General features: G+C 46.7%; 1 protein-coding gene and 1 long non-coding RNA gene across 2 annotated transcripts; both read left to right on the top strand.

Annotated features, from left to right (window-relative positions):
• The first annotated feature begins 989 nt into the window (after positions 1-989).
• On the top strand, positions 990-4,247 carry LOC114446148 (uncharacterized). The gene is made up of 3 exons (XR_003671731.1): positions 990-1,061; positions 1,943-2,006; positions 4,024-4,247. It is a non-coding gene; the product is annotated as an uncharacterized LOC114446148 (long non-coding RNA).
• Positions 4,248-23,975: 19,728 nt separating this feature from the next.
• Positions 23,976-25,796, top strand: LOC114446146 (alpha-tectorin-like). Its single transcript, XM_028421607.1, has 4 exons — positions 23,976-24,065; positions 24,152-24,236; positions 24,316-24,435; positions 25,310-25,796. Exons 2-4 carry the CDS (start codon positions 24,173-24,175, stop codon positions 25,411-25,413), a joined length of 288 nt encoding a protein of 95 aa, XP_028277408.1. The 5' UTR covers positions 23,976-24,065; positions 24,152-24,172; the 3' UTR covers positions 25,414-25,796.
• Positions 25,797-27,139: the final 1,343 nt, after the last annotated feature.

Raw genomic sequence — 27,139 nt, 5'->3', positions numbered from 1 at the left:
CCAACAACTTTTTGAAACTCAGATGATGAGAGGACCACTGTGTTCAAACAAAATATACTGATGTTATTTCATTGATGATATATATATTTTAAAGCTCACTTATATTGGTTGTTAATTGAAAAGTAATGCACAATCTCTCCATCTCCATCTATATTTGAGGTTAGTACTGAGAGTGAGCCAGAGGCAGGGCCATCACGTAGGTCCAGTGAAGGAAGTTCTATTGCTAAGGTGAGTGATGACGGGAAAACTATCAGGTGAACAATTTTTTGTAAGTTAGTATTTTTAGTGGTTCAGTATTATCTGCATTAAGCAGTTTGGTTCATTTTTCTATGGGATTTGCCAGTTTTTTGTCTCTGTAAATGAGAGAAGGCCTCAGATATGGAGGCTGTTAGTGTAGTAGCACCAGTATGTTTGACAAAACTGTTGTTTCACTTGGAATTAGTTATTGTTATTAGCTATTGATATTCTACGTCTTTATTAGTTTGATTGCCATGGCAATCAAACTCTTGTTATTCTACGTCTTTATTAGTTTGATTGCCGTTGCTAGGCAATCAAACTCTTGTTCTTCTACGTCTTTATTAGTTTGATTGCCGTTGCTAGGCAATCAAACAATCAAACACTTTGTTAGCTAACAAAGCCCCGTTACTATGGTAACGGTGCTAACAAAGCCCCGTTACTATGGTAACGGTGCTAACAAAGCCAGTGGCTTTCTTCGGGCGAGCGTGGTCAAAGCTGGAGGAAGTAACGTTATTGTAAGTGTCCAACTCATGCTAAAGCCTTACTGTTTTCAGTGTTTCTGTATTATCTGCATTAAGCAGAGTTTGGTTCATGGCTCAACAACTTTTTGAAACTCAGATGATGAGAGGACTATTGTGTTCAAACAAAATATACTGATGTTATTTCATTGATGATATATATATTTTAAAGCTCACTTATATTGGTTGTTAATTGAAAAGTAATGCACAATCTCTCCATCTCCATCTATATTTGAGGTTAGTACTGAGAGTGAGCCAGAGGCAGGGCCATCACGTAGGTCCAGTGAAGGAAGTTCTATTGCTAAGGTGAGTGATGACGGGAAAACTATCAGGTGAACAATTTTTTGTCTCTGTAAATGAGAGAAGGCGGCAGATATGGAGGTTTTGTATAATCTGTTAGTGTAGTAGCACCAGTATGGTTGACAAAACTGTTGTCTCACTTGGAATTAGTGTCTGTATGTCACCGTGTTTTAAAGGTAGGGTAGGAGATTTCATTCTGATGCACTTTTTGTTAAATTAGTGTAACTTCTCTTTACAATCCGATAGCAACCGATTAGTTCGGCAATTTAGCTTTAAAACGAAGAATATTGATCATCTGTGGAAGCTATAAAACACTAAAAACATCAGCCAATCTTACAAGGCGCACCTGCGCGTATAGTTGGCTGGTTCTCACTCTCTTCCTGCTCTGCGCGTGCATGATGGCCGAAGTGACTGGTTGGGAGGCGTGGCTTCAGGGTGAGCTCCACAGCGCTGCAATACGCAATACTATAGTAACGGTAGCTCTGTTACTATAGTTACTATAGTACTATAGTTACTATAGTAACGGTGCTAACAAAGCCACTTTGTTAGCTAACAAAGCCCCGTTACTATGGTAACGGTGCTAACAAAGCCAGTGGCTTTCTTCGGGCGAGCGTGGTCAAAGCTGGAGGAAGTAACGTTATTGTAAGTGTCCAACTCATGCTAAAGCCTTACTGTTTTCAGTGTTTCTGTATTATCTGCATTAAGCAGAGTTTGGTTCATGGCCCAACAACTTTTTGAAACTCAGATGATGAGAGGACCACTGTGTTCAAACAAAATATACTGATGTTATTTCATTGATGATATATATATTTTAAAGCTCACTTATATTGGTTGTTAATTGAAAAGTAATGCACAATCTCTCCATCTCCATCTATATTTGAGGTTAGTACTGAGAGTGAGCCAGAGGCAGGGCCATCACGTAGGTCCAGTGAAGGAAGTTCTATTGCTAAGGTGAGTGATGACGGGAAAACTATCAGGTGAACAATTTTTTGTCTCTGTAAATGAGAGAAGGCGGCAGATATGGAGGTTTTGTATAATCTGTTAGTGTAGTAGCACCAGTATGGTTGACAAAACTGTTGTCTCACTTGGAATTAGTTTCTGTATGTCACCGTGTTTTAAAGGTAGGGTAGGAGATTTCATTCTGATGCACTTTTTGTTAAATTAGTGTAACTTCTCTTTACAATCCGATAGCAACCGATTAGTTCGGCAATTTAGCTTTAAAACGAAGAATATTGATCATCTGTGGAAGCTATAAAACACTAAAAACATCAGCCAATCTTACAAGGCGCACCTGCGCGTATAGTTGGCTGGTTCTCACTCTCTTCCTGCTCTGCGCGTGCATGATGGCCGAAGTGACTGGTTGGGAGGCGTGGCTTCAGGGTGAGCTCCACAGCGCTGCAATACGCAATACTATAGTAACGGTAGCTCTGTTACTATAGTTACTATAGTACTATAGTTACTATAGTTACTATAGTAACGGTGCTAACAAAGCCACTTTGTTAGCTAACAAAGCCCCGTTACTATGGTAACGGTGCTAACAAAGCCAGTGGCTTTCTTCGGGCGAGCGTGGTCAAAGCTGGAGGAAGTAACGTTATTGTAAGTGTCCAACTCATGCTAAAGCCTTACTGTTTTCAGTGTTTCTGTATTATCTGCATTAAGCAGAGTTTGGTTCATGGCCCAACAACTTTTTGAAACTCAGATGATGAGAGGACCACTGTGTTCAAACAAAATATACTGATGTTATTATGGTTGACAAAACTGTTGTCTCACTTGGAATTAGTTTCTGTATGTCACCGTGTTTTAAAGGTAGGGTAGGAGATTTCATTCTGATGCACTTTTTGTTAAATTAGTGTAACTTCTCTTTACAATCCGATAGCAACTAATTAGTTCGGCAGTTTCACTTTAAAACGAAGAATATGAATCATCAGTGGAAGCTATAAAATGCTAAAAATAATCAGCCAATCCTCCGAGACGACCCTGCACGGAGTATTGGTTGGTTGTCACTCTCTTCCTGCTCTGCGCGCACCAGAGACATAATGTAAAACCAAAAACAGAGAAGCAGAGCTGCCATATTTTCTAACTCGCCGCCATCTCCACATCTTCGACATCCCAGACATAAAAATCGTACCAGGTGTAGAGCAACTTCTTGGGATTCTGACGGTGTTCTTATTTTTTGTCTAAAGTCTTCGGTTTGGAGAATATAAGACGTTGTTCGGAGGGTGGTTTTACATAGGAAATGCATTAGGAGGGGGAAAGAGAGAGCTGCAGTTAGGGGCAGCTGATAAACATTCCGGTTGCCATGGATGCAGGCAGGCAGGCAGGGCCGTTACCATGGTGACAGACTGACACACTAGAAGCATACAAAGCAGCCATATTTGTAGTCTTTATCAGACTTTAAGCATTATATCTGTCATATTGATGATCCTTCAGCTGTATACTACTTTTCCACATTCAAATCACACAGCCTGAGCTTCTTATAGTCTTATGGTATTATTCCACCCTCAGACCTTTCATATGGTATATTCACAGGCTATTCTTTAAGGTCGTGACTTCATACTGTTCTTGTCTTCAGCTGTTTCTCTTTCATATCTTCATAATATTAAAACATTTTCTACTTTTCCAGATAAGAGCTTCATCTTTCTAAATTCTTAACTGTGTTTCAGCAAATTAAGTTCAGATTGCAGATTCTCCAGCAATTTAGAGCAATCCTTCACATCAGTGTTCAAAGCAATGCTTCAGCTGCGGCAATCAAACTTGCATTTTCTTCAGGAAATGCTTTTCTAGTTTCTGTTTGTCACCGAGTTTTTGTTGAATCTGTCTCTGAAATAGTCATTAAGTGTTTACTTCTGTAGGTAAAATAGTTTAACACTGTTAAAATCACTGTTAAAATCCACAGGAAATCGCAACTACTTCATATTATTATATTTCATAATATACTTATGTACTTTTTTTCACCACCCACCAACAGAAGGTGTCCCCCCCACATTTTTAATGCTTCCTACGCCACTGGAAGGACCGAGACTTGCAGTCACAGACAAAAGGCTTGAGAGCATGCAGCAGTTCGTTAAAGACGTCAGAGAGATGAAGCTCCTGGAAGAAAAACTCAGCGAGCCTCAGATGTCCAAGAAGGAGCAAAAAAATGCAGAAAAGAAGTTGCAGAAAGAACGTGAGGAGAGGGAGAAACAGGAGAAGAAGGATCGCAAGAAGAGTGAGAAACAGGAAAAGAAAGAACGTGAGGAAAGGGAGAAACAGGAGAAGAAGGATCGCAAGGAGAGGGAGAATCAAGAGAAGAAGGATCGTAAGGAGAGGGAGAAACAGGAAAAGAAAGAACGTGAGGAAAGGGAGAAACAGGAGAAGAAGGATCGCAAGGAGAGGGAGAAAGTGGAAAAGAAGCAACGTAAGGAGGCAGCAAAAAATCCTTCCAGATATGAGGAGCTGGTCTCTAAACTGCAAGAGGAGCTGGACCAGGCCAACCAGACTGTCCTGGAAAGAGACGGTCTGATCCACAAGCTGGCGGAAGAGAAGTGTTCCCTGCAAGAGGAGCTGGACCAGGCCAACCAGACTGTCCTGGAAAGAGACGGTCTGATCCACAAGCTGGCGGAAGAGAAGTGTTCCCTGCAAGAGGAGCTGGACCAGGCCAACCAGACTGTCCTGGAAAGAGACGGTCTGATCCACAAGCTGACGGAAGAGAAGTGTTCCCTGCAAGAGGAGCTGGACCAGGCCAACCAGACTGTCCTGGAAAGAGACGGTCTGATCCACAAGCTGGCGGAAGAGAAGTGTTCCCTGCAAGAGGAGCTGGACCAGGCCAACCAGACTGTCCTGGAAAGAGACGGTCTGATCCACAAGCTGGCAGAAGAGAAGTGTTCCCTGCAAGAGGAGCTGGACCGGTCCATCGCTGACACTGAACACGTCAGCGAGGTACTAGACCAACGCACTAAAAAATGTGTGAAGGATCGCAAGGAGAGGGAGAATCAAGAGAAGAAGGATCGTAAGGAGAGGGAGAAACAGGAAAAGAAAGAACGTGAGGAAAGGGAGAAACAGGAGAAGAAGGATCGCAAGGAGAGGGAGAACGTGGAAAAGAAGCAACGTAAGGAGGCAGCAAAAAATCCTTCTAGATGTGAGGAGCTGGTCTCTAACCTTTGCTCAGTCCAAAGCCAGCTAGAAACTGAGAAGCAGACTGTCCTGGAAAGAGACGGTCTGATCCACAAGCTGGCAGAAGAGAAGTGTTCCCTGCAAGAGGAGCTGGACCAGGCCAACCAGACTGTCCTGGAAAGAGACGGTCTGATCCACAAGCTGGCAGAAGAGAAGTGTTCCCTGCAAGAGGAGCTGGACCAGGCCAACCAGACTGTCCTGGAAAGAGACGGTCTGACCCACAAGCTGGCAGAAGAGAAGTGTTCCCTGCAAGAGGAGCTGGACCAGGCCAACCAGACTGTCCTGGAAAGAGACGGTCTGATCCACAAGCTGGCGGAAGAGAAGTGTTCCCTGCAAGAGGAGCTCGACCAGGCCAACCAGACTGTCCTGGAAAGAGACGGTCTGATCCACAAGCTGGCGGAAGAGAAGTGTTCCCTGCAAGAGGAGCTGGACCAGGCCAACCAGACTGTCCTGGAAAGAGACGGTCTGATCCACAAGCTGGCAGAAGAGAAGTGTTCCCTGCAAGAGGAGCTGGACCAGGCCAACCAGACTGTCCTGGAAAGAGACGGTCTGATCCACAAGCTGGCAGAAGAGAAGTGTTCCCTGCAAGAGGAGCTGGACCAGGCCAACCAGACTGTCCTGGAAAGAGACGGTCTGACCCACAAGCTGGCAGAAGAGAAGTGTTCCCTGCAAGAGGAGCTGGACCAGGCCAACCAGACTGTCCTGGAAAGAGACGGTCTGATCCACAAGCTGGCGGAAGAGAAGTGTTCCCTGCAAGAGGAGCTGGACCAGGCCAACCAGACTGTCCTGGAAAGAGACGGTCTGATCCACAAGCTGGCGGAAGAGAAGTGTTCCCTGCAAGAGGAGCTGGACCAGGCCAACCAGACTGTCCTGGAAAGAGACGGTCTGATCCACAAGCTGACGGAAGAGAAGTGTTCCCTGCAAGAGGAGCTGGACCAGGCCAACCAGACTGTCCTGGAAAGAGACGGTCTGATCCACAAGCTGGCGGAAGAGAAGTGTTCCCTGCAAGAGGAGCTGGACCAGGCCAACCAGACTGTCCTAGAAAGTGACGGTCTGATCCACAAGCTGGCGGAAGAGAAGTGTTCCCTGCAAGAGGAGCTGGACCAGGCCAACCAGACTGTCCTGGAAAGAGACGGTCTGATCCACAAGCTGGCGGAAGAGAAGTGTTCCCTGCAAGAGGAGCTGGACAAGGCCAACCAGAGTGTCCTGGAAAGAGACGGTCTGATCCACAAGCTGGCGGAAGAGAAGTGTTCCCTGCAAGAGGAGCTGGACAAGGCCAACCAGACTGTCCTGGAAAGAGACGGTCTGATCCACAAGCTGGCGGAAGAGAAGTGTTCCCTGCAAGAGGAGCTGGACCAGGCCAACCAGACTGTCCTGGAAAGAGACGGTCTGATCCACAAGCTGGCGGAAGAGAAGTGTTCCCTGCAAGAGGAGCTGGACCAGGCCAACCAGACTGTCCTGGAAAGAGACGGTCTGATCCACAAGCTGGCGGAAGAGAAGTGTTCCCTGCAAGAGGAGCTGGACCAGGCCAACCAGACTGTCCTGGAAAGAGACGGTCTGATCCACAAGCTGGCGGAAGAGAAGTGTTCCCTGCAAGAGGAGCTGGACCAGGCCAACCAGACTGTCCTGGAAAGAGACGGTCTGATCCACAAGCTGGCAGAAGAGAAGTGTTCCCTGCAAGAGGAGCTGGACCAGGCCAACCAGACTGTCCTGGAAAGAGACGGTCTGATCCACAAGCTGGCGGAAGAGAAGTGTTCCCTGCAAGAGGAGCTGGACAAGGCCAACCAGACTGTCCTGGAAAGAGACGGTCTGATCCACAAGCTGGCGGAAGAGAAGTGTTCCCTGCAAGAGGAGCTCGACCAGGCCAACCAGACTGTCCTGGAAAGAGACGGTCTGATCCACAAGCTGGCGGAAGAGAAGTGTTCCCTGCAAGAGGAGCTGGACCAGGCCAACCAGACTGTCCTGGAAAGAGACGGTCTGATCCACAAGCTGGCAGAAGAGAATCGTTCCCTGCTAGAGGAGCTGGACCGGTCCATCGCTGACACTGAACACGTCAGCGAGGTACTGGACCAACGCACTAAAAAATGTGTGGAGTCATTAAAAATGCTATCCATTCTGCAAGCTGACCTGGACCAGGCCAACCAGACTGTCCTGGAAAGAGATGGTCTGATCCAAAAACTGGCGGAAGAGAAGTGTTTCTTAGAGGAGGAGCTGAAAAGGAGGCTGCAGAAAGAAAAGAGAGAACAGGAGGAGGCAGCTGAGGCGGATAAGAGAGGACGGGAGGAAACACAGAAACTTCAAAAACGCAGTTCTCCATGAACAAGTGAAGGAGAGCCTGTGCCTTCCCTTTGTCTTTGTCAGTTCTTCCCTTGTGATTCCCCGTGTGCACCCCCGTGTGTACTCCCTTGTGATTCCCCATGTGCACCCCCGTGTGTACTCCCTTGTGATTCCTCATGTGCACCCGCGTGTGTACTCCCTCGTGATTCACCTCTTCGTCCTTCTTCTTCCTCCGTGTTTCCTCATGTTTCCCCGATCATCCTCAGGTTTGGTTTGGTTTATCCTTTTGTGTTTATTTTGTACTTTTTACCTTTTGTTTGGCACTGTTCCCAGTAGCCCTCCTTTCGTTTACCTGCTCCTCTGGACTGGTTTTTGTGTTGTCTTTAAATAAAGCTCCCTTTTTTTTGAACATTATTTTGTCTGCGCTTGGGTCCTATTAAGAACTACACCCCACATAACAGAAGAACTGACCATAATGGACCCAGCAGACTATTTGTTTGATTATGTTTCTGCCTTGAAGGGGGTGGAGGAGCGTAGGCAGTTCTTCTTGGCAAACTGGGAGTTTATCTCCGATTATGCCCTCCTTCCCAAATTTGGGCCACTGTTTGAAGGTACTCGGCTGGCCATGAGGTTTCCCTCTTTGGGTGAGGCGTCAGGAAGGCGCAGGCGCTGTCGGCGTCGCCGCCCAGCTGCTGTTCTGGAGACAGCTGGAAGTCTGGTGGACTCTACCGTGGAGCCAGCTGGCCTGCTCTCGTCTGCTCCAGCTGGAATCTCCGCCTCCTCTTCCCTAGACCCGGGCGAGGCCCCTTCCTCGCCCTCAGTGGAGCCAGCTGGACTCCAGACGACGTCGCTTCTCCCCGCTCCGTCAGAGGCTGGACTCCAGACGACGTCGCTTCTCCCCGCTCCGTCAGAGGGCGGACTCCAGACGGCATCGCTCCTCCCGCCTCGGCCAGAGGGCGGGCTCCAGACGACGTCATCGCTTCTCCCGCCTCGGCCAGAGGGTGGGCTCCAGACGACGTCATCGCTTCTCCCGCCTCGGCCAGAGGGCGGGCTCCAGACGACGTCATCACTCCTCCCGCCTCGGCCAGAGGGCAGGCCCCAGACGGCACAGCCTGCCCCAGAGACCTCCAGTGCCCCCCGCAGAGGACTTCCTACCAACACAGGGGTGGCAGAGACACTGGAGGTCACCTGTCTGGATGCTGGGGGTGCATCCAGCCTTGACCCTGGAGGGTCATCAGATCTGGGTCCACGTCCTGACCCAGAAGGACTCTCAGCCCCAGCGACTGGTCCAGTCACTGGGGAACCCCCAACTCTGGCTTCCAGCCCTGACCCTGGAGGGTCCCCTGCTCTGGTTTCCTGTCGGGACCCTGGAGGGTCCCCTGCTCTGGTTTCCTGTCGGGACCCTGGAGGGTCCCCGTCTCTGGTTTCCTGTCGGGACCCCGGAGGGCCCCCTGCCTTGGCTTCCTGTCCGGACCCCGGAGGGTTCCCTGCCTTGGCTTCCTGTCCGGACCCCGGAGGGTCCCCTGCCTTGGCTTCCTGTCCGGACCCCGGAGGGTTCCCTGCCTTGGCTTCCTGTCCGGACCCCGGAGGGTCCCCTGCCTTGGCTTCCTGTCCGGACCCCGGAGGGTCCCCTGCCTTGGCTTCCTGTCCGGACCCCGGAGGGTCCCCTGCCTCGTCTTCGGTTCTGGCTTCCTGTCCGGACCCTGGAGGGTCTTCTGCTTCGTCTTCGTCTCTGGTTTCCTGTCGGGACCCTGGAGGGCCCCCTGCTTCGTCTTCGTCTCTGGCTTCCTGTCGGGACCCTGGAGGGTCTTCTGCTTCGTCTTCGGCTCTGGCTTCCTGTCGGGACCCTGGAGGGTCTTCTGCTTCGTCTTCGGCTCTGGCTTCCTGTCGGGACCCTGGAGGGTCTTCTGCTTCGTCTTCGGCTCTGGCTTCCTGTCGGGACCCTGGAGGGTCTTCTGCCTCGTCTTCGGCTCTGGCTTCCTGTCGGGACCCTGGAGGGTCTTCTGCCTCGTCTTCGGCGCTGGTGTTCTGCCCGGACCCTGGAGGGCCCGCGGCCTCGTCTTCGGCGCTGGTGTTCTGCCCGGGCCCTGGAGGGTCCGCGGCCTCGTCTTCGCTGGTGTTCTGCCCGGACCCTGGAGGGTCCGCGGCCTCGTCTTCGCTGGTGTTCTGCCCTGACCCTGGTGGGTCAGCCTCACCGTCTCCGCTGACCTTCTGCCCTGACCCTGGAGGGTCAGCCTCCTCGTCTGGTGGGTCAGCCTCCTCATCTCTGCTGACTGTCTGCCCTGAACCTGGTGGGTCAGACTCATCGTCTCCGCCGACCTTCTGCCCGGACCCTGGAGGGTCCGCAGCCTCGTCTCCGCCGACCTTCTGCCCTGACCCTGGTGGGTCAGCCTCATCGTCTCCACTGGTCTTCAGCCCGGACCCAGGAGGGTTTGTCGTCTCGTCCTCACTGGTCTTCAGCCCGGACCCAGGAGGGTTTGTCGTCTCGTCCTCGCTGGTGGTCTTCCGCCCGGACCCTGGAGGGTCCGCGTCTCCATCGCTGGTGGTCTTCCGCCCGGACCCTGGAGGGTCCGCGTCTCCATCGCTGGTGGTCTTCCGCCCGGACCCTGGAGGGTCCGCGTCTCCATCGCTGGTGGTCTTCTGCCCGGACCCCAGAGAGCCCTCAGCCATGTCCCTGCTGTGCTGCCACCCGGACCCCGGAGGGTCCTCACCCCTGTCCATGCTGGGCTTCCGACCGGACCCTGGAGGGCCCGCGACTCTGCCCCCACTGGCCCTTTTGCCCTTTTCCTTGCCTCTGTTGGGCAGCTGCCAGGACCCAGAAGGTCCCAAACCCCTGACTGTTTTGGCCCTCTGGCCAGTTTGACTCTGTTTTGGCCCCCTGGCCATTTATGAACTTTGTCTTCTTCCCGAACTTTTGCCCATTGGGTCACCTTGTGTTGAACTCTGGCCTTGTAATTTTGTTGTTTTTGTATTAAGAACTACACCCCACATAACAGATTTTTACTTGTTTTTTTCCAGAATTCGACAATTCTGAGGGAAAAAAGTCTCAGTAAATTCTCAGATTTAAGTCCACCTCCAAGAAGAAGCCCTCTTGTCTCTCTCTCACACACACACTTTAAAAAAAAATAAAAAATAGCCTATAAGTGTCATTTTGTTAAATATTTAATAAGATATAACAATATAAATAATAACAGGTGGTGGTTCTGGTGTATTTACCATATGAGTGGTTCAAGCGCAGAACCTAATTAATGCTGACTGTGGTGTTAGGTAGAGATGGGGACTCGCAGTTTATTCATTAGGACTCGGGTCACACTTAATTTGACGCTCCTCGATTATAGCCAGGACTAGTGATGGCCAAATGAAGCAATCCATCTTCACTCACTGTTCTGCAGTAAGTCTGGATGGAATCTTGTGTTGTGTGAAATATCTTCCAGGTTCAAGCCTCAAGTCACTGACGGCAAGTCTAAGTCCATCCATCCATCCATCCATCTTCTACCGCTTATCCGGGGCCGGGTCGCGGGGGCAGCAGTCTAAGCAGGGACACCCAAACTTCCCTCTCACCAGACACTTCTTCCAGCTCCTCTGGGGGAATCCCGAGGCGTTCCCAGGCCAGCCGAGAGACATAGTCTCTCCACCGCGTCCTGGGTCTTCCCCGGGGCCTCCTCCCAGTGGGACATGCCCGGAACACCTCCCCAGGGAGGCGTCCAGGAGGCATCCGAACCAGATGCCCGAGCCACCTCAGCTGGCTCCTCTCGATGTGGAGGAGCAGCGGCTCTACTCCGAGCTCCTCTCGGGTGACTGAGCTTCTCACCCTATCTCTAAGGGAGCGCCCAGCCACCCTTCGAAGGAAACTCATTTCGGCCGCCTGTATTCGCGATCTCATTCTTTCGGTCACTACCCAAAGCTCATGACCATAGGTGAGGGTAGGAACGTAGATTGACCGGTAAATCGAGAGCTTCGCCTTCCGGCTCAGCTCCTTCTTCACCACAACAGACCGGTACAGCGACCGCATTACTGCGGAAGCTGCACCGATCCGTCTGTCAATCTCCCGCTCCATTTTCCCCTCACTCGTGAACGAGACCCCGAGATACACAAACTCCTCCACTTGGGGCAGGAACTCTCCTCCGACCCAGAGAGGACAGACTACCTTTTTCCGGTCGAGAACCATGGCCTCAGACTTGGAGGTGCTGATTCTCATCCCAGCCGCTTCACACTCGGCTGCAAACCGTCCCAGTGCACACTGGAGGTCCCGGCTCGATGAAGCCAACAGGACAACATCATCTGCAAAAAGCAGAGATGAAATCCTATGGTTCCCGAACCAGATCCCCTCCGGTCCCTCGCTGCGCCTAGAAATTCTGTCCATAAAAATTATGAACAGAACCGGTGACAAAGGGCAGCCCTGCCGGAGTCCAACATGCACTGGGAACAGGTCTGACTTACTGCCGGCAATACGAACCAAACTCCTGCTCCGGCCATACAGGGACCTAACGGCCCTCAGCAGAGGGCCACGGACCCCATACTCCCAGAGCACCTCCCACAAGATGCCGCGAGGGACACGGTCGAACGCCTTCTCCAAGTCCACAAAACACATGTGGACTGGTTGGGCGAACTCCCATGAACCCTCCAGCACCCTGCGGAGGGTATAGAGCTGGTCCAGTGTTCCGCGGCCAGGACGAAAACCACATTGCTCCTCCTTAATCCGAGGTTCGACTATAGGCCTAATTCTCCTCTCCAGTACCCTGGCGTAGACCTTCCCAGGGAGGCTGAGGAGTGTGATCCCCCTGTAGTTGGAGCACACCCTCCGGTCCCCCTTTTTAAAAAGAGGGACCACCACCCCGGTCTGCCAGTCCAGCGGCACTGCCCCCGATTGCCACGCGATGTTGCAGAGGCGTGTCAACCAAGACAGCCCCACAACATCCAGAGACTTAAGGTACCCAGGGCGAATCTCATCCACCCCCGGTGCCTTGCCGCCAGGGAGCTTTTTGACTACCTCGGCAACTTCAGCACAGGTGATGAACGAGTCCACCACTGAGTCATCAGCCTCCGCTTCCATAATGGAAGGCGTGTTGGTGGGATTGAGGAGGCCCTCAAAGTACTCTTTCCACCGTCCAACCACCCCCTCAGTCGAGGTCAACAGCTCCCCACCTCCACTGAATACAGTGTTGGCAGAGTACTGCTTCCCCCTCCTGAGGCGCCGGACGGTTTGCCAGAATCTCTTTGAGGCTGACCGATAGTCCTCCTCCATGGCCTCCCCGAACTCCTCCCAGGCCCGAGTTTTTGCCTCTACAACTGCCCTTGCTGCAGCACGCTTGGCCTGCCGATACCCATCAGCTGCTTCAGGAGTCCCACAAGCCAACCAGGCCCGATAGGACTCCTTCTTCAGCTTGACGGCATCCCTGACCTCCGGTGTCCACCACCGGGTCCGGGGATTGCCGCCACGACAGGCACCAGAGGCCTTGCGGCCGCAGCTTCGGCCAGCTGCATCGACAATGGAGGTGGAAAACATAGTCCACTCCGACTCAATGTCTCCAGCCTCCCTCGGAATCTGGGTGAAGCTCTCCCGGAGGTGGGAGTTGAAGATCTCCCTAGCGGAGGGTTCGGCCAAACGCTCCCAGCAGACCCGCACAGTACGTTTGGGCCTGCCGGGCCCGTCCAGCCTCTTCCCCCGCCAACGGATCCAACTCACCACCAGGTAGTGATCAGTTGACAGCTCAGCCCCTCTCTTCACCCGAGTGTCCAAAACACAAGGTCGAAGGTCGGCTGACACGATTACAAAATCGATCATCGACCTCCGGCCTAGGGTGTCCTGGTGCCAGGTGCACCGATGGACAACCTTGTGCTCGAACATGGTGTTCGTTATGGACAAACCATGCCCAGCACAGAAGTCCAATAACAAAACACCACTCGGGTTCAGATCGGGGAGGCCGTTCCTCCCAATCACGCCTCTCCAGGTGTTACTGTCACTGCCCACGTGGGCGTTGAAGTCTCCCAGCAAGATGACAGAGTCCCCGGTTGGGGTGCCATCCAGCACCCCTCCCAGAGACTGTAAGAAGGTCAAGTACTCTACACTGCTGTTCGGCGCATACGCCGAAACCACAGAGACCTCTCCCCAACCCGGAGGCGCAGGGAGGCGACCCTCTCACATACTGGGGAAAACTCCAACACATGGCAGCTAAGCTGTGGGGCTATAAGCAAGCCCACACCAGCCCGCCGCCTCTCACCATGGGCAACTCCAGAATAGAAGAGAGTCCAACCCCTCTCAAGGAGTTGAGTTCCAGAACCCAAGCTGCGCGTGGAGGCGAGCCCGACTATATCTAGTCGGTACCGCTCGGCCTCCCGCACAAGCTCAGGCTCCTTCCCCCCCAGCGAGGTGACATTCCATGTCCCCAGCGCCAGTTTCTGTGGCCGGTGATCAGGTTGCCGAGGCCCCCGCCTTCGACTGCCACCCAATCCACTCTGCACCGGCCCCTTACGGTTCCTCCCACCGGTGGTGGGCCCATGGGAGAATGGGCAAGTCTAAGTCAAGTCTCTTAATGTTCAGTGTTCGTGTTTAATGGTGTTTAATAGTGTCTAAAATGCCAATGTGACTGTTCCGTTCAGTTGCAGGGATAACATTTCTGGTTTTGTAATTCTTCTATGATGTCAAAACATTTGGAACACTTGATTTTTCATGCTATTGAGTATAAATTCCTAAATATAGCTTACAGAGATATAATCTCCTTTTAGATATAGATAAGAAACTTTATCAGTATATTCAAAAATTGAGCTAAAAAAAATTGTAAAAAAGATTGTATTGATTTTGTCACAGCAGACAGAAGATTTTGTTAATATTTATCCTAGGCTGAGGGGCAGATGAGCACAGACAGGCATGCTCTGAATAGAACGGAGTATTGACCCATCCAAAGTGTGAGAGACCGCAGCGTTATAATTAATATGATCAATTATTATGCAGCCACTGTGGAAAAAAACAGCAAAGCAGTCATAGCAACTAAAATCATTTGTTCATGTCCTTCAAAACAAACTTGCATAAAACAGGAAGGCCCTATTTTCATAAACAATGAACGATGTAAAAGACTATTCAGCCTGTTTATGTCCACAGCTGCAGTGAAACAGGCTGCAAACAGAACATGTAGACTCAAACTACAGGACATCTGAGGTTTGTGCATAAACCTTGTTTCATTAAACAAAGAGGTCATGCATTTGTATTCCTGTTCATGCTCTCTATGGTGGACTGGTCACGTTGATAACATCCTCCTGAATGGGCCGAATAAACACACAGAGATAACACTCAGCACACACTGGTTAAACTGACAGTTGCAGCCATGATCCCGATGGGCCGCGGTTTGTGTCTTCCTTCTCCAGCCACCGTCCACCAGCTGTTCTCTGTGGCACGAGATGCCAGCATCATCCCTGATATCTCCTTGGATCCCGTCCTCACAACCTTCCTGTCACTGGACTCCTCAGCAGCACTGCAGCATCGATATGGTTTCCTGCAGCGGGGTATGAGCAGAGAGCAGCAAGCGGCGTTCAGACAGAGCCTGATTCTATTTAACTCTTGCTCTGACTGTTGGTGTTGTAGTGCTGCTGGTACCCAAATTTCCCCGAGGGACCTTCCCAAAGGGATTAATAAAGTATATTCTATTCTATTCTATTCTAAAAGAAAACAAACTGTTTTGACATTTCATTTATTTGTAGTATTACATGTGAAACTGATGCAAAGTAAAATAAAACATCACGGGTGTTCTCAGATTCTGTAAACAAATATCTAACAGTCTGCATCTAATGTATTGAATAAATCAAATTAAAAACAGCATTGTGTATCTGTAGAGGGCGCCATCACCCACCTCTCCTCACCGGAAGCCAGCAGAGGAGAAGAAGAAGAATCTCTCCTCCCGCCCCTTCAAACGTTGGCTGTGTCCCAATTCAGGGTCTGCATCCTTCGGAGTGCGCATTTTAAGGCCGCTTACGTCACAAAGCTGCGCGAAGGCTGTCCCAATTCGCCAAAAGTCGAAGGGTCCTTCAAATGCGTCCTCCAAATGCGTCCTCCTTTTGCCTGAATTTGGAGGACGCATCGCTACCATCCTTCGTGGCCTTAAATATCCCACAATGCTTTGCGACCTACTTTTTGTCCAATAGTACAATGACGGACCAAGCGAGCGGCAGCGGCACCGGCAGGAGTGCCGAATTCACATTTAAATGTAAGTAAAGAGCATTAGTTCGAGAGTTTTAAAATGCTAGTAGTGAAAGTGGCATTAAAAAAATGAGTTTTATATTTACAAACATGACGTCCTGTTGATACGAGGCGCTAAAACTAAACGCTTTGATTGAATGTTGTTTCTGGACTGTGTACTGTAGTACAGTATAAAGTATAGTTCACGTGAGGAGCAATATTATCGTTATTATATCAAACGGTCATTCTGCCTGTTGGCATTTTGTTGAAGGAGGAGCAGAGAGAAACAGAAGAAACCTGACAATTGATAACGGAGGAGATGAGACTGGAGAGGGAGGGAGAGAGAGAGAGAGGGGGGGGGAGAGCAGAGAAAGAGCGGACAGACCTCAGCTCATTGAGAGGATGGTGGACAGCAGTGATTTTATGTTCTGTGTTATTTAAATGTTACTTATTAAATTAAAGGATGATATTAAATCGTTCTTGTCTCTGTGTTCTTAAACTCTTCTAACCTTGTTACATCATGTGTTTCATCACCTATTTATAATTTAATAAACTTTTGAACAACTTCTCAGTGACAACAGTAAATCATTTATTGTGTGTGTGTTGTGTTATGTACAATATTTACAAAGACACAGTTTGAACATTTCTAACTATTTACCAGTGGGCATTATGAAAATGTGCAGTTTATTATTTATAAAAATCAGCAGAAAATACTATTCACAAAGAACATATATATAAATGTTTGGCTGAGCAGGAGTCCTTGGTGCTGCTGGACTGGATGATGCCACGGTGAAGACCTTGGAGTCCTCTGGCTGTGAGTGGGACATCATCTGGGGGAGGGGGGTGTCTGTCTCCTCTGTCCACCACATCGTCCATCAGGGTTTGCAGAGCGGACGATCGGCGGCTGCCATGTTACTAAAGATGTTTTTAAAAAGGGCAAAAATAAAAATAATAACTTCAACAGAGCGGCTTCCAACGCAGCTTAAAATATGAAAAGCTATAAAATATGTATCCTCACCCTCCAAAGGTGATGATGGTCAGTACACCTCCTCCAGGACAGACAGCTGGTCCTGCAGGGAGCCCCACTCTCCTCCACCCAGCAGTAATTCTCTGGTGCAGTGACAGACCTGATGCTTAATGACACATTAAAGCAGTGGTTTCAGGGTTATTTGCAGGGTTCGTACACATTTAGCTATTTATTTAAAGTATTAAAATTACAAACAGACCCTGTATCAAGTCTTACAATTGAATCAAATATAAATTACATTTAATCATATTTGTCTACTGGTTATATATCTAGCGTTTGCTCAGTAACCGGTATATTAATTATGATCAATAATATGGTTAAACAGCAGCTTACCGTCACCTCCCCACTGCGCTCTCCCAGCCTGAAGAAAATGAGCCGTCACCGGTTTTGCTGCCGCTGGAGCCGCCTCTCCTCTTCCTCCAACAACAAATAAATATATTAAAATATTCCAAATGTCTAAATCCACACTGTTGTCCCGTTTGTTGTGTAGTCCGTGTTGTGTCGCTGTCGCTGCTTTTGTTTTTCCCGGGGCAAAATTTATGACGTCGCGCCACAATCAGGAAGTGCTTTGAAGGCCAGACCGTCCCATTTACCAACGGTGGAGGATCCTCCGGAGGATCCTCAGGAGGACGCGGCCTCCTGAGAATATACGAAGACCACAGCTAAAGACCACAGCTATCCGGAGGTATGTGATTTTGTTGTATAACTTTTATCAAACGCTGTTTCTACTTCAGCTAGCTAAACTGCTCTCCGGGCTTAGCTCGCGGTTAGCTGCGTGCGGTGAAACAAAGTAAAGGGAAAGTGTTGGAAGGTTGCTGAACAACAGTTAAAGTGTGTCACCTTATCAGGAAATATATGTAACGTTACTACTACTGGACACAGAAGTATTTAATTTACTTCACGGGAGGAGTTACTTACTCCTAGTAGTGACTGCGCACGTTAGCTTGTTTGCTACAATGCTAACAATTGAAGGAGTGGCTTTATTTCCTGGTAGGTTGTGTTTCATAAACATACCCCCAAAAAAGAAAAACGCTAATTTGGCGGACTGTTGTTTTAAATGTAATTACCCAAAACAGTGAACGACTTTATCTGTACACTGTCTGAATTAACTACGTGCCTAGAAGACAACTGAACAGTCAATAGAAAGACTCTCAGGTGTATTACAGGTAAGCTAGCTAGTTTTGCTATTGGGCTGCATCTAACAATGCTAATAGCGCTGAGTCAGACTAGTGATGGGAAATATACAGAGCTCAGTGTTGTCAATGAAACAATATTTGTGAAAACAAGCGCTCGACAGTTAGTATTTCCCCCCCAATCATTATTTTATCACTTTGTGTTTTAAATAAAGCTTTATGTAGCTGTCGGAGACTCGGAACCGACGTTTGGGCTGTGTCGGAAGTAGCCCGGTCAGCTATGAATGAGCACCCGACATGTGCGTGTCGTGACTCGTGTGTTTCGTTTTTGTTGAACAGAGAGCTACAGAACAAAGAATCACACCTCACTGAGAGAGAATGTCATTAATGTTTGTTATCATCTTTCTCTTTTTAAGTCTCATACTGAGTGAATGTGCTGTCTGTTTTACATATGGACACATGGAACCGCATGGTTGTGATTTAATGACACGTGTCAGTTTTTTTCTCTCTATGAAACATGCTGAACTATAATAAAACTCTTAAGTACTGTCAGACCTGGCTGGATGGCATTAAGGAGCCATACAACGACTATACATTATTTACAATATTACATTATTAATTATTAATTGTAACCGGAAGGTTACTGGACAACCCTGCTATACTTGGGCAAGACACTTTACCTGCATAGCCTCCAGTGTACTCACTGGTGTATGGCACTCTTTGCTGGGCTGCCTTAAGCAATTTCCCCATTGTGGGACTAATACAGGTTTCAAATTTTATTTATTAAAATATAGATATTACTGTTTTCTATTGGTCATTGATAAACTTTTGTTTTTCTTTTTGCTACAGAAAAATGATACAGTTATCACTTTTCGTCCACAAGGTAAGGAACATTCGAGGCATTTCATGCAGCAATGTCATAAATATTTACTCAACAATTTGATCACATATTTACTCACTAACAGTGATTGCACCTCCATCAGCTGACATCTAACCTAGACTCTAACTAAAGCTTTTAAATTACACCTTCAACAGGCACATTGACTCTTAAATTAGTGATTTCTGAGCCTGGATTTACTTACAGTGGCTTGCAAAAGTATTCATACCCCTTGAACTTTTCCACATTTTCTCACATTATGCAAAAGTATTCAGCCCCCCTGAGGCAATACGTTGTGGAACCCCCTTTTGCTGCAATTATAGCTGCAAGTCTTTTGGGGTATGTCTCAGTTTTCAGATCTTGCCACAGATTCTCGATTGTATTTAGGTCTGGACTTTGACTGGGTCATTCTAACACATTAATATGTTTCATTTTAAACCATTCCACTGTAGCTTTGGCTTTATGTTTAGGGTTGTTGTCCTGTTGGAAGGTGAATCTCCGCCCCAGTATCAAGTGTTTTGCAGACTCCAACAGGTTTTCCTCCAAGATTGCCCTGTATTTGGCTCCATCCATCTTCCCATCAACTCTGACCTGCTTCCCTGTCCCTGCTGAAGAGAAGCAGCCCCAGAGCACGATGCTGCCACCACCATGTTTGACAGTGGGTATGGTGTGTTCAGAGTGATGTGCAGTGTTAGGTTTCCGCCACATATAGCGTTTTGCATTTAGGCCAAAAAGTTCAATTTTGGACCAGAGTCTGACCAGAGTGCCTTCTTCCACATGATTGCTAGGTCACTCACATGGCTTCTGGCAAACTGCAAACAGGACTTCTTGTGGTTTTCTTTAACAATGGCTTTCTTAATGCCACTCTTCAATTAAGTCCAGATTTGTGCAGTGCATGACTGATAGTTGTCCCATGGCCAGATTCCCCCACCTTAGCTGTAGATCTCTGCAATTCATCCACAGTCACTATGGGCCTCTTGGCTGCGTCTCTGATCAGTGCTCTCCTTGTTTGGCCTGTTAGTTTAGGTGGATGACCATGTCTCAGTAGGTTTACAGTTGTGCCATACTCCTTCCATTCGCCGATGATGGACTGAACAGTGGTCTGTGAGATGTTCAAAGCTTGGGAAATCTTTGTATAGCCTAACCCTGCTTTAAATATCACCACAACTTTATTCCTGACCTGTCTGCTGTGTTCCTTGCACTTCATGATGCTGTTTGCGCCCCAGTATTTTCTAAACAAACCACAGAGGCCGTCACAGAACAGCTGTATTTGGACTGAGATTAAATTACACACAGGTTGACTGTATCTAGTCATTAGGTCAACATTCGATCAGTCAGAAATCATCAGGCAACTTCTGAAGGCAATTGGATGCATTCAGAGAAAAGGGGGCTGAATACTTTTGCACACTGCACCTTTCAGTTTTTTATTTGTAAAAAAAAAATTAACTCATGTTTAACTTTCTTTCTACGTCACAACTGTATGCCACTTTGTGTTGGTCTTTCACATAACATTCCAATAAAATATATTTATTTTTGTGGGAATAATGTGAGAAAATGTGGAAAAGTTCAAGGGGTATGAATACTTTTGCAAGCCACTGTACAGGCATCCCAGATTAGAGTGTAGAAAGTAATGTTGTGCCCTACTTTGCTTGGATGACTTGGACAGTGTGATTTAATTTTACAATACAGGGCTCTAGACTAACTTTTTGCACTGGTTGCACTGGTGTGCCTAACTTTTTTTCTTGTGCACCGGCACAAAATGTAGGTGCACCGCATCACACTTAATCCATATATTTTTGTACGCATCAGTACATTTTGTACATATGAACGGGCTTAATAATCACATATCATCCTAAAATGAATTTGGACCTTGTGTAATGAACACAATACTTTTTAAATGGGCGTTTGTCATGTAACCATGTACTGTAACTCCTTAAAACGAGTGAATCAGCCTTCATGAATGCAACCACACAGGTCAAATAATACTGTCCGTCAGACCTGTTCTGTCTGTTATAATGCTACGAGCACGTCACGCCCCCTCCCTGAACATTACCGGCTCGTTATCATCACTCATTCAGGTCAACAGCACATTAGCAAAACCTGCATAGTAGCAACAAATCTTCCTCCGCCGCTACATGTTCACCTAAACTGAAGTTTCTGCTGTTCAGCAGCGAAATGTGTCTGTGTGTTCACGCGGTGCAATGAGAGGGCCGTATGAGGAGTTATACACACAAAAGTCCGGGCCGAAACAAACTTGTTCTTGTTCTCGTCACCTCGGGTAACGTGGAGTATAGAAAAAGCTTTAGCACACAGCATCAGCTCTGCACAGCTTATGTCCACGTTCTTCTTCTTCTGGATTTCCTGCGGTCTCGGCTGACTACAGCAGACACGTTTTCAAAAATACACACACGGGGGTCCCATCCTTCACTGTCTCTGATTGGTTTAGACCACGATATGAGCCTGATGTGTGTCTGTTGTTCAGAGTAATTTGGCTCATTAGATTATGATCAGTCAAAACAAGAGTAATGTCAGTTTGGTAACCTTTTTATTTATAATTTTATGTGGAAACAGTATAGTTCAGTTTTCCTAAATATATAAATGAAACGGTGAGTCCTTCATATGGAGCATTTCTTGTAAGCTGTTTTTTTTTTAATGCCTGTTCTTTTGTTGTTTATAGAGTCAGTTTTTGAACGATGGAGTCAGATCCCACTTGAAATCAAAAAGGAGGCTGGACAGCGGATGAAAATCTGTGTCTTTTGGCTTCCTATTCTATTGCAGCGGGACGAGTCCAGCAATGCTGTTTGCTGGGCTGCAGAAATAGGTCTAATCAGCTCAAAGTAAGCATTGCTAGCAGCCAACAATTTCCTTCCTGACTGTTTCAGGATGCTAATAAGTTTGTCATTGTCTCTTTGTAGGAACACAGAGGACCTACGTCTGAAGCACCTGCGCAAGATTGAGACAGTGGAGACAATCCTCAGAGCCTTGGAGCAAGGATCTGTAAGTTAACTGAGCCAGAGACTAAAGTTAGTGCCACCATCTCTGCCCATGAGCACAACTAGTGCAGCTCCAATAATTGTCTTAGATGCTGTGTGTGTGGATTTTGAGTTGAGTTGAGAAGGGCCAAAACAATGCTACCACATAAACATGTTCATAAGGAAATCAGGAATATTTGAAGATGGCAAATCAATAAAGAATATAGATAAGGGCAAAATGTGTGAGTTTCTGCTGATGAACATTTGTTTACCATCATTTTAGAACATTGTTTTTGGTTTAAAATGCTGCTTTGTTCTCTGTTCTAGTTGAAAAAGGACCAAAGCAAACATGTTAAACTTGGTAAGTGTTTTTTTTTTCTCAGGGTAGAAAATATAAATTTGAACACATCTGTGTGTGTGTGTAAGGATCAGGGTTGTTGAATTGAACTTGTGGGTGTTGCAGCATCGCACCGTTGAGGTTTTGGATGATGCCTTACGCTGGTTGGAGCAAACGGGAGAACCTGACGTACGCACTCGCCTGATGGATCTCGGCCACGGACACACCTGCTTCACAGCTCTTCACTTTATCTTCACAGAGTGTAGGTTACAGTCATGCTCAGCGCTCTGCTTTCATCCACTCACTCTTCTCGTCATTCATGTGAAGCTATTGATTCTTGTTTTGTTTAGTTGCCGAGTATATTCAAGACATGGGAGGACGCCATGAAAAGACCATGAAGTCACTGATGGCTAAACCTGGAAGTTATTCTATAGAATAAATAATATAATATTATATTTATATAATAATATAAAGAAAGCCTAGAGAAGGTTCAGCCTCTTCCTCATGAGCAAGAGGAACAGTTAACTCTGCTCAAGGACAGTAACGAAGAGCTCTCTTTAAAGGTTTCTGAACAGCAGAACCCCATCAACTCCCTGCCGGCTGAAAAAACTCTCCATGAACAAGTGAAGGAGAGCGAAGCCAGGCTCAGACAGAAGGAGGTCCAAAAGGAGGAGGACGCAACATCTGAACTCCTCACAAAGGGGTCCTCTAGGAAGGAGCTGAAAAAGGCTAAGAGGCTGCAGAAACAACAGAGAAAGCAGGAGAATAGAAAGAAAGAAGAGGAACTCCTCACACTCCTGTTCTATAAAAAAACCATCGTGGCTGCAGAGACGAGAAGAGTATGATGAACCAGACCTGCAGTATAAAACAAAGAAGAACAAAGTGAATAAGAGGGTAAAAATTAAATTATAAATTAGGGTTCAGGACAAAGAGGCCATTATAACAACACAACAACACTCTAAATGATGGAGCTGAAGCCATATGTCCAGCAGTGACCTGAGAGTGACATCATTCAGGTAATAAAAATATGAATCACTGACAGTTTACTTGCTGTTTCTCCTGCACGACGATGATCCTAAAAGTCCTACCTCTGTACATAGAACTGCACATTTTGCTTATTTTATTTTTCCTATTGCTTATTCATATTTTTATTTATTCTTATGCTTAAGTCTACTGTTTCTTTTTTATCTTAATTTAGTTGTGTATAAAGTCATATGAAGGGAACTTGCAAAGTAAGAACTTCATTGCTCAGTGTAACTGTAAAGTGCTGTGCATTTGACAATAAACTTCTTGAATCTTGAATCCTCAGTCCGAAACATTTACACAATCACCAACATGATGTGTAACTAAGATCGTGCAGTAATGTGACTTTCACACCGAGGCCTGTCCTGGTGAAAAGCGCCATGTTAGCTCATTTAATGGAGGAGCTGAAGAAGACTGGACTCCAAGCTGCTCCTGCTGATCATTTATGTTAGGAATAAAACCCAAAATATCAGCTGTTGATCACTCAAGTGCTTTTATTCCTGCAGGAAGGAGCAGTCACATACACAGACAGTTGCCTCTGTAGGAGTGCTCAAGGTCTTTTCAGAGCAGCTCCCTTCTTATACCCTCTGTTATCTAACAGACACAGCTTCTCAGAATACACACATCTTAGAATAGGCACAAGCACAATCATATATGACAGTAACATATCATGTATGAGATCATAGGTGTAACATCACATATATTTCCATAGTAAGACATATGGATAGACTGTCTCCACAAAGTCCAGCAGGCCATGCTGCTGACACAGGTTAGGTTGTTTCCAGAATTCTTCCAACAACTGCTATGCTGGACCTGAAGAACCCTATGTAAGAAACAAAGATATGAAAAGGGGAAGAAGAAGAAACAGGGGCCTGTGCTTCCATTCACATTAAGGGCGGAATAAACAGAAACAGAAACTGTGGTGGTTCTTCTCCATAGAAAATGAATGTATTATGGATATATATATATATGGGATTATGATGAGGTCCACCTGCACTGTGACGTCTCGCTGTGTGACTCGGAAACTAACGCCTGCAAAGTGGTGAGAAAAAATGAGCCCACAATGAGTTAAAAACACAAAAAAAACATAGGATTCTGTGAGTTAATGTGTGTGTGCTGTCCACCCAGAACTGTCCACACAAGAGAAGAATGTACTCGGAGGACAGTGACCATAAAGAGCACATATTGACTGTGGGGCCCATAAGAAGAAGAGGTAAGAAGAGTGTCTTCCACTGCTACTGAATCCTTAGTACTTATATCTGGTGACGCCTCACTTCCTGTGTCTCCTCAAGAGTCCGACTGGTGCGAGGAAGACAACGGTGGCTGTGAGCAAATCTGCACCAGTAAGGGGACGGGGCCCGTGTGCAGCTGTGTGACGGGGATGCTGCAACGAGACGGGAAGAGCTGCCGGAGTAAGGACCGCACACACACACACACACAGAGACACACACAAGCAGAGCCAGCTCTAGCTACTGTGGTGCCCTAGGTGGGACTATGGTACACCCCTCCTCCTTTTGGTCCTCCTGACTCCACCCGTTATAAGTTACTGCAGTGTTTGCTGTTTGTTAATTATTGGGCTCTACGAGGTAGAAGGTAGGTTGTTCTGAACAGCTTAACTTACAGGAAAATATTCAATATGTTACTTATTTGTGGCCGACAGGGACAAATGCTGATTACTAGGTATGGTGCAGTCGCATTTTTTTTAAACGCTGATTTAAAAGATTATTTATTTCCTGTGGGATTCAGTCAGGAACCTCAAAATCTTATGGAATCTCTACCATGATTCTACAGCGTCCCCTCCAGCAGGTGGCACCCTAGGCCAATGCCAAGTGACACAAACTAGTCCACTGTTTCATGCGGTCATATGTCATTATGTTTAATATCAGTTATACCAGCTTTTATTTTCAAACAGCCATCTTGTAGAGGATCAGGCTGTGTGTTAAAAAAAAAAAACATGCCATGTATTCGATGCCGCCTGCGTCACTGCGCATTAACCAGGCAGCTCATTTAACAGGACTTTGGTAGAGGTGTGATAAATAAATCACCTCATTTACCTTTGTACTTTCCACACCACCATGTGCTGGCTCTGAGAAAAGCACGTGAACCCAGTGCTAAGCAGTGGTTTACAATCAGCTGAGTGTAGTAACTCATTTTTAACTCATTATATACTTCATATGTTTTGCTATTTGCCGTTTGGGACAACGTGAAATTAAAGTACAGCTATTATTACTAAAAAAAAGGAACATATTTACATATCACATGTTTACATGTACTTTTTTTCCACAGCTGTGAGCTCGAGCTGCGTCCTCACACCTGCCGTCACTCTGCTGACCATCAGCGCCATGATCTCCGTCCTCCTGTCTCGTATTCACACTCCGCTCCTCTCCTAACACCCTGTTAGCTGAAGGAGGGCAGCAACAGATCAAACACACACATACATACACAAAAAAAAGACTTGAAGATGCACAAAGCAGCAGCGTTGTTTAGCCAGTAGATCAGCTGTGTTCCAGTCAGAATACTCTGTACATTGAATAATTATGTTTAAATCCAGAGATCACTGGTGCACCTGAAGGTAAGTTCAGTTCATGTCATGCTTCACCTCCACCAGGACCCTTCACGTCTCACTTAAAGCCACCGTGTGTGTAGAGTTTTGTAGATGATTAGTACAAAGTGAAACTGTGGTGGTTCTTCTCCATAGAAAATGAATGTATTATTGATTCCACCACCAGATGGCGCCAAAGAAGGAATTTTCCAATTCTACACAGTTAAAGGCATATTGAATGTAAGGGAACTAAATATGAAAAAGGATGGTTTGATAACAAAAATAAGGCAAATCAATCATCATCAATAGTTTCAGTAAATGTATTGACAACTTTGTTTTTACACCAGATATTATTATTATTATCATTAATGATAGTAGTCTGGTAACAAGATGTATCAAACACAACTTAATGAGGACATTTTGATATAAAGGTGAAATAAAGTTTTTTTTAATTTACAAACCAAAACATTAATCGATTTGTTGAAGAAAATAAACAGCTGATTATTTAAAAATAAAAATCTAATCACTAAAAGCAGCCAACCTTTCCAACATGATCAGTCAAAACTTTCATCTCCATGGTAACAAGCAAAGCCTTTTACCCATAGTTAAACCATCCGCGAGGATTCAGTCCACATTTGTTGATATTTGCATGACATTTGGATTGAACCTTTGGAAGATCTTTGCAGTGAACTGATGGTGGCGCCGCATGCACGTCTGTAGAGAACATGACCCTCCGTACCAGCAGGGGGCAGTAGTCTGCAAAACAGGGATTAAAGGAAGCACAGAAGTACTCGTTTAACATTTAAACATGAGAAAAGAAAAGCCCTATCAGCCTTTTGTTTGTGCGCTCTTGACTTCATTGTCACTGCAGTATTAATTTCCATGCCATGGCCTGTCAATCAATCAGCCAATCAATCAGCCAATCACTGATTTATCAGCCAGAATCTCTGCATGCTCAATTACCCTGAACACCTGTAACAGAGTGCAAAAAAAAAACACTTAAAATGGCCACATACACTCATTGTAGGCTAACGTTTGGCTAGCTGTGAAAAAAGCGCCAAACTAAACACACTGCATCAATACTATTGACGAAACCAGCTCCAAATGTGCATCAATACAAAACAATGCTTCTACTCTCCTGTCTGCCTGTCTGACAGTGCATACTGTATACTGTACCCGGAGCTGATCTATTATAACTCCTTATCTGACCATCACGCCATCACAAATAATCAACAGAAGGATGATGTGTTTCATAGTAGAGAGAGAGAGAGAGAGAGAGAGTACGCTGTGAATTGGACGTGGAGTTTATGAATGACGTGAGTATTTATGTGTGAGGAAAGAGCGCCTTGTGAAATATTGTTATTCATTAGAACCCAGGTAATGCTGTGGCCATTAAAATACTAATGAATCAGTCATACTGATGGTCACACACACACATTACACAGGCCAGATGTTTCTGTAGTGATCAATAAATAGCAGTTCTGCATAGGTTTTGCCACTTTCTGTGTACAAATGTACAGTCCTTTGGTGGTTTATGTCTTTTTTTTTTAATAGTCAGTATCTTTTTTTTTTAA

This window comes from Parambassis ranga, chromosome 14 (assembly GCF_900634625.1).
Source record: "Parambassis ranga chromosome 14, fParRan2.1, whole genome shotgun sequence".
Classification (NCBI taxonomy): Eukaryota; Metazoa; Chordata; class Actinopteri; family Ambassidae; genus Parambassis; species Parambassis ranga.
This window is presented reverse-complemented; position numbering and strand designations above follow the sequence as displayed.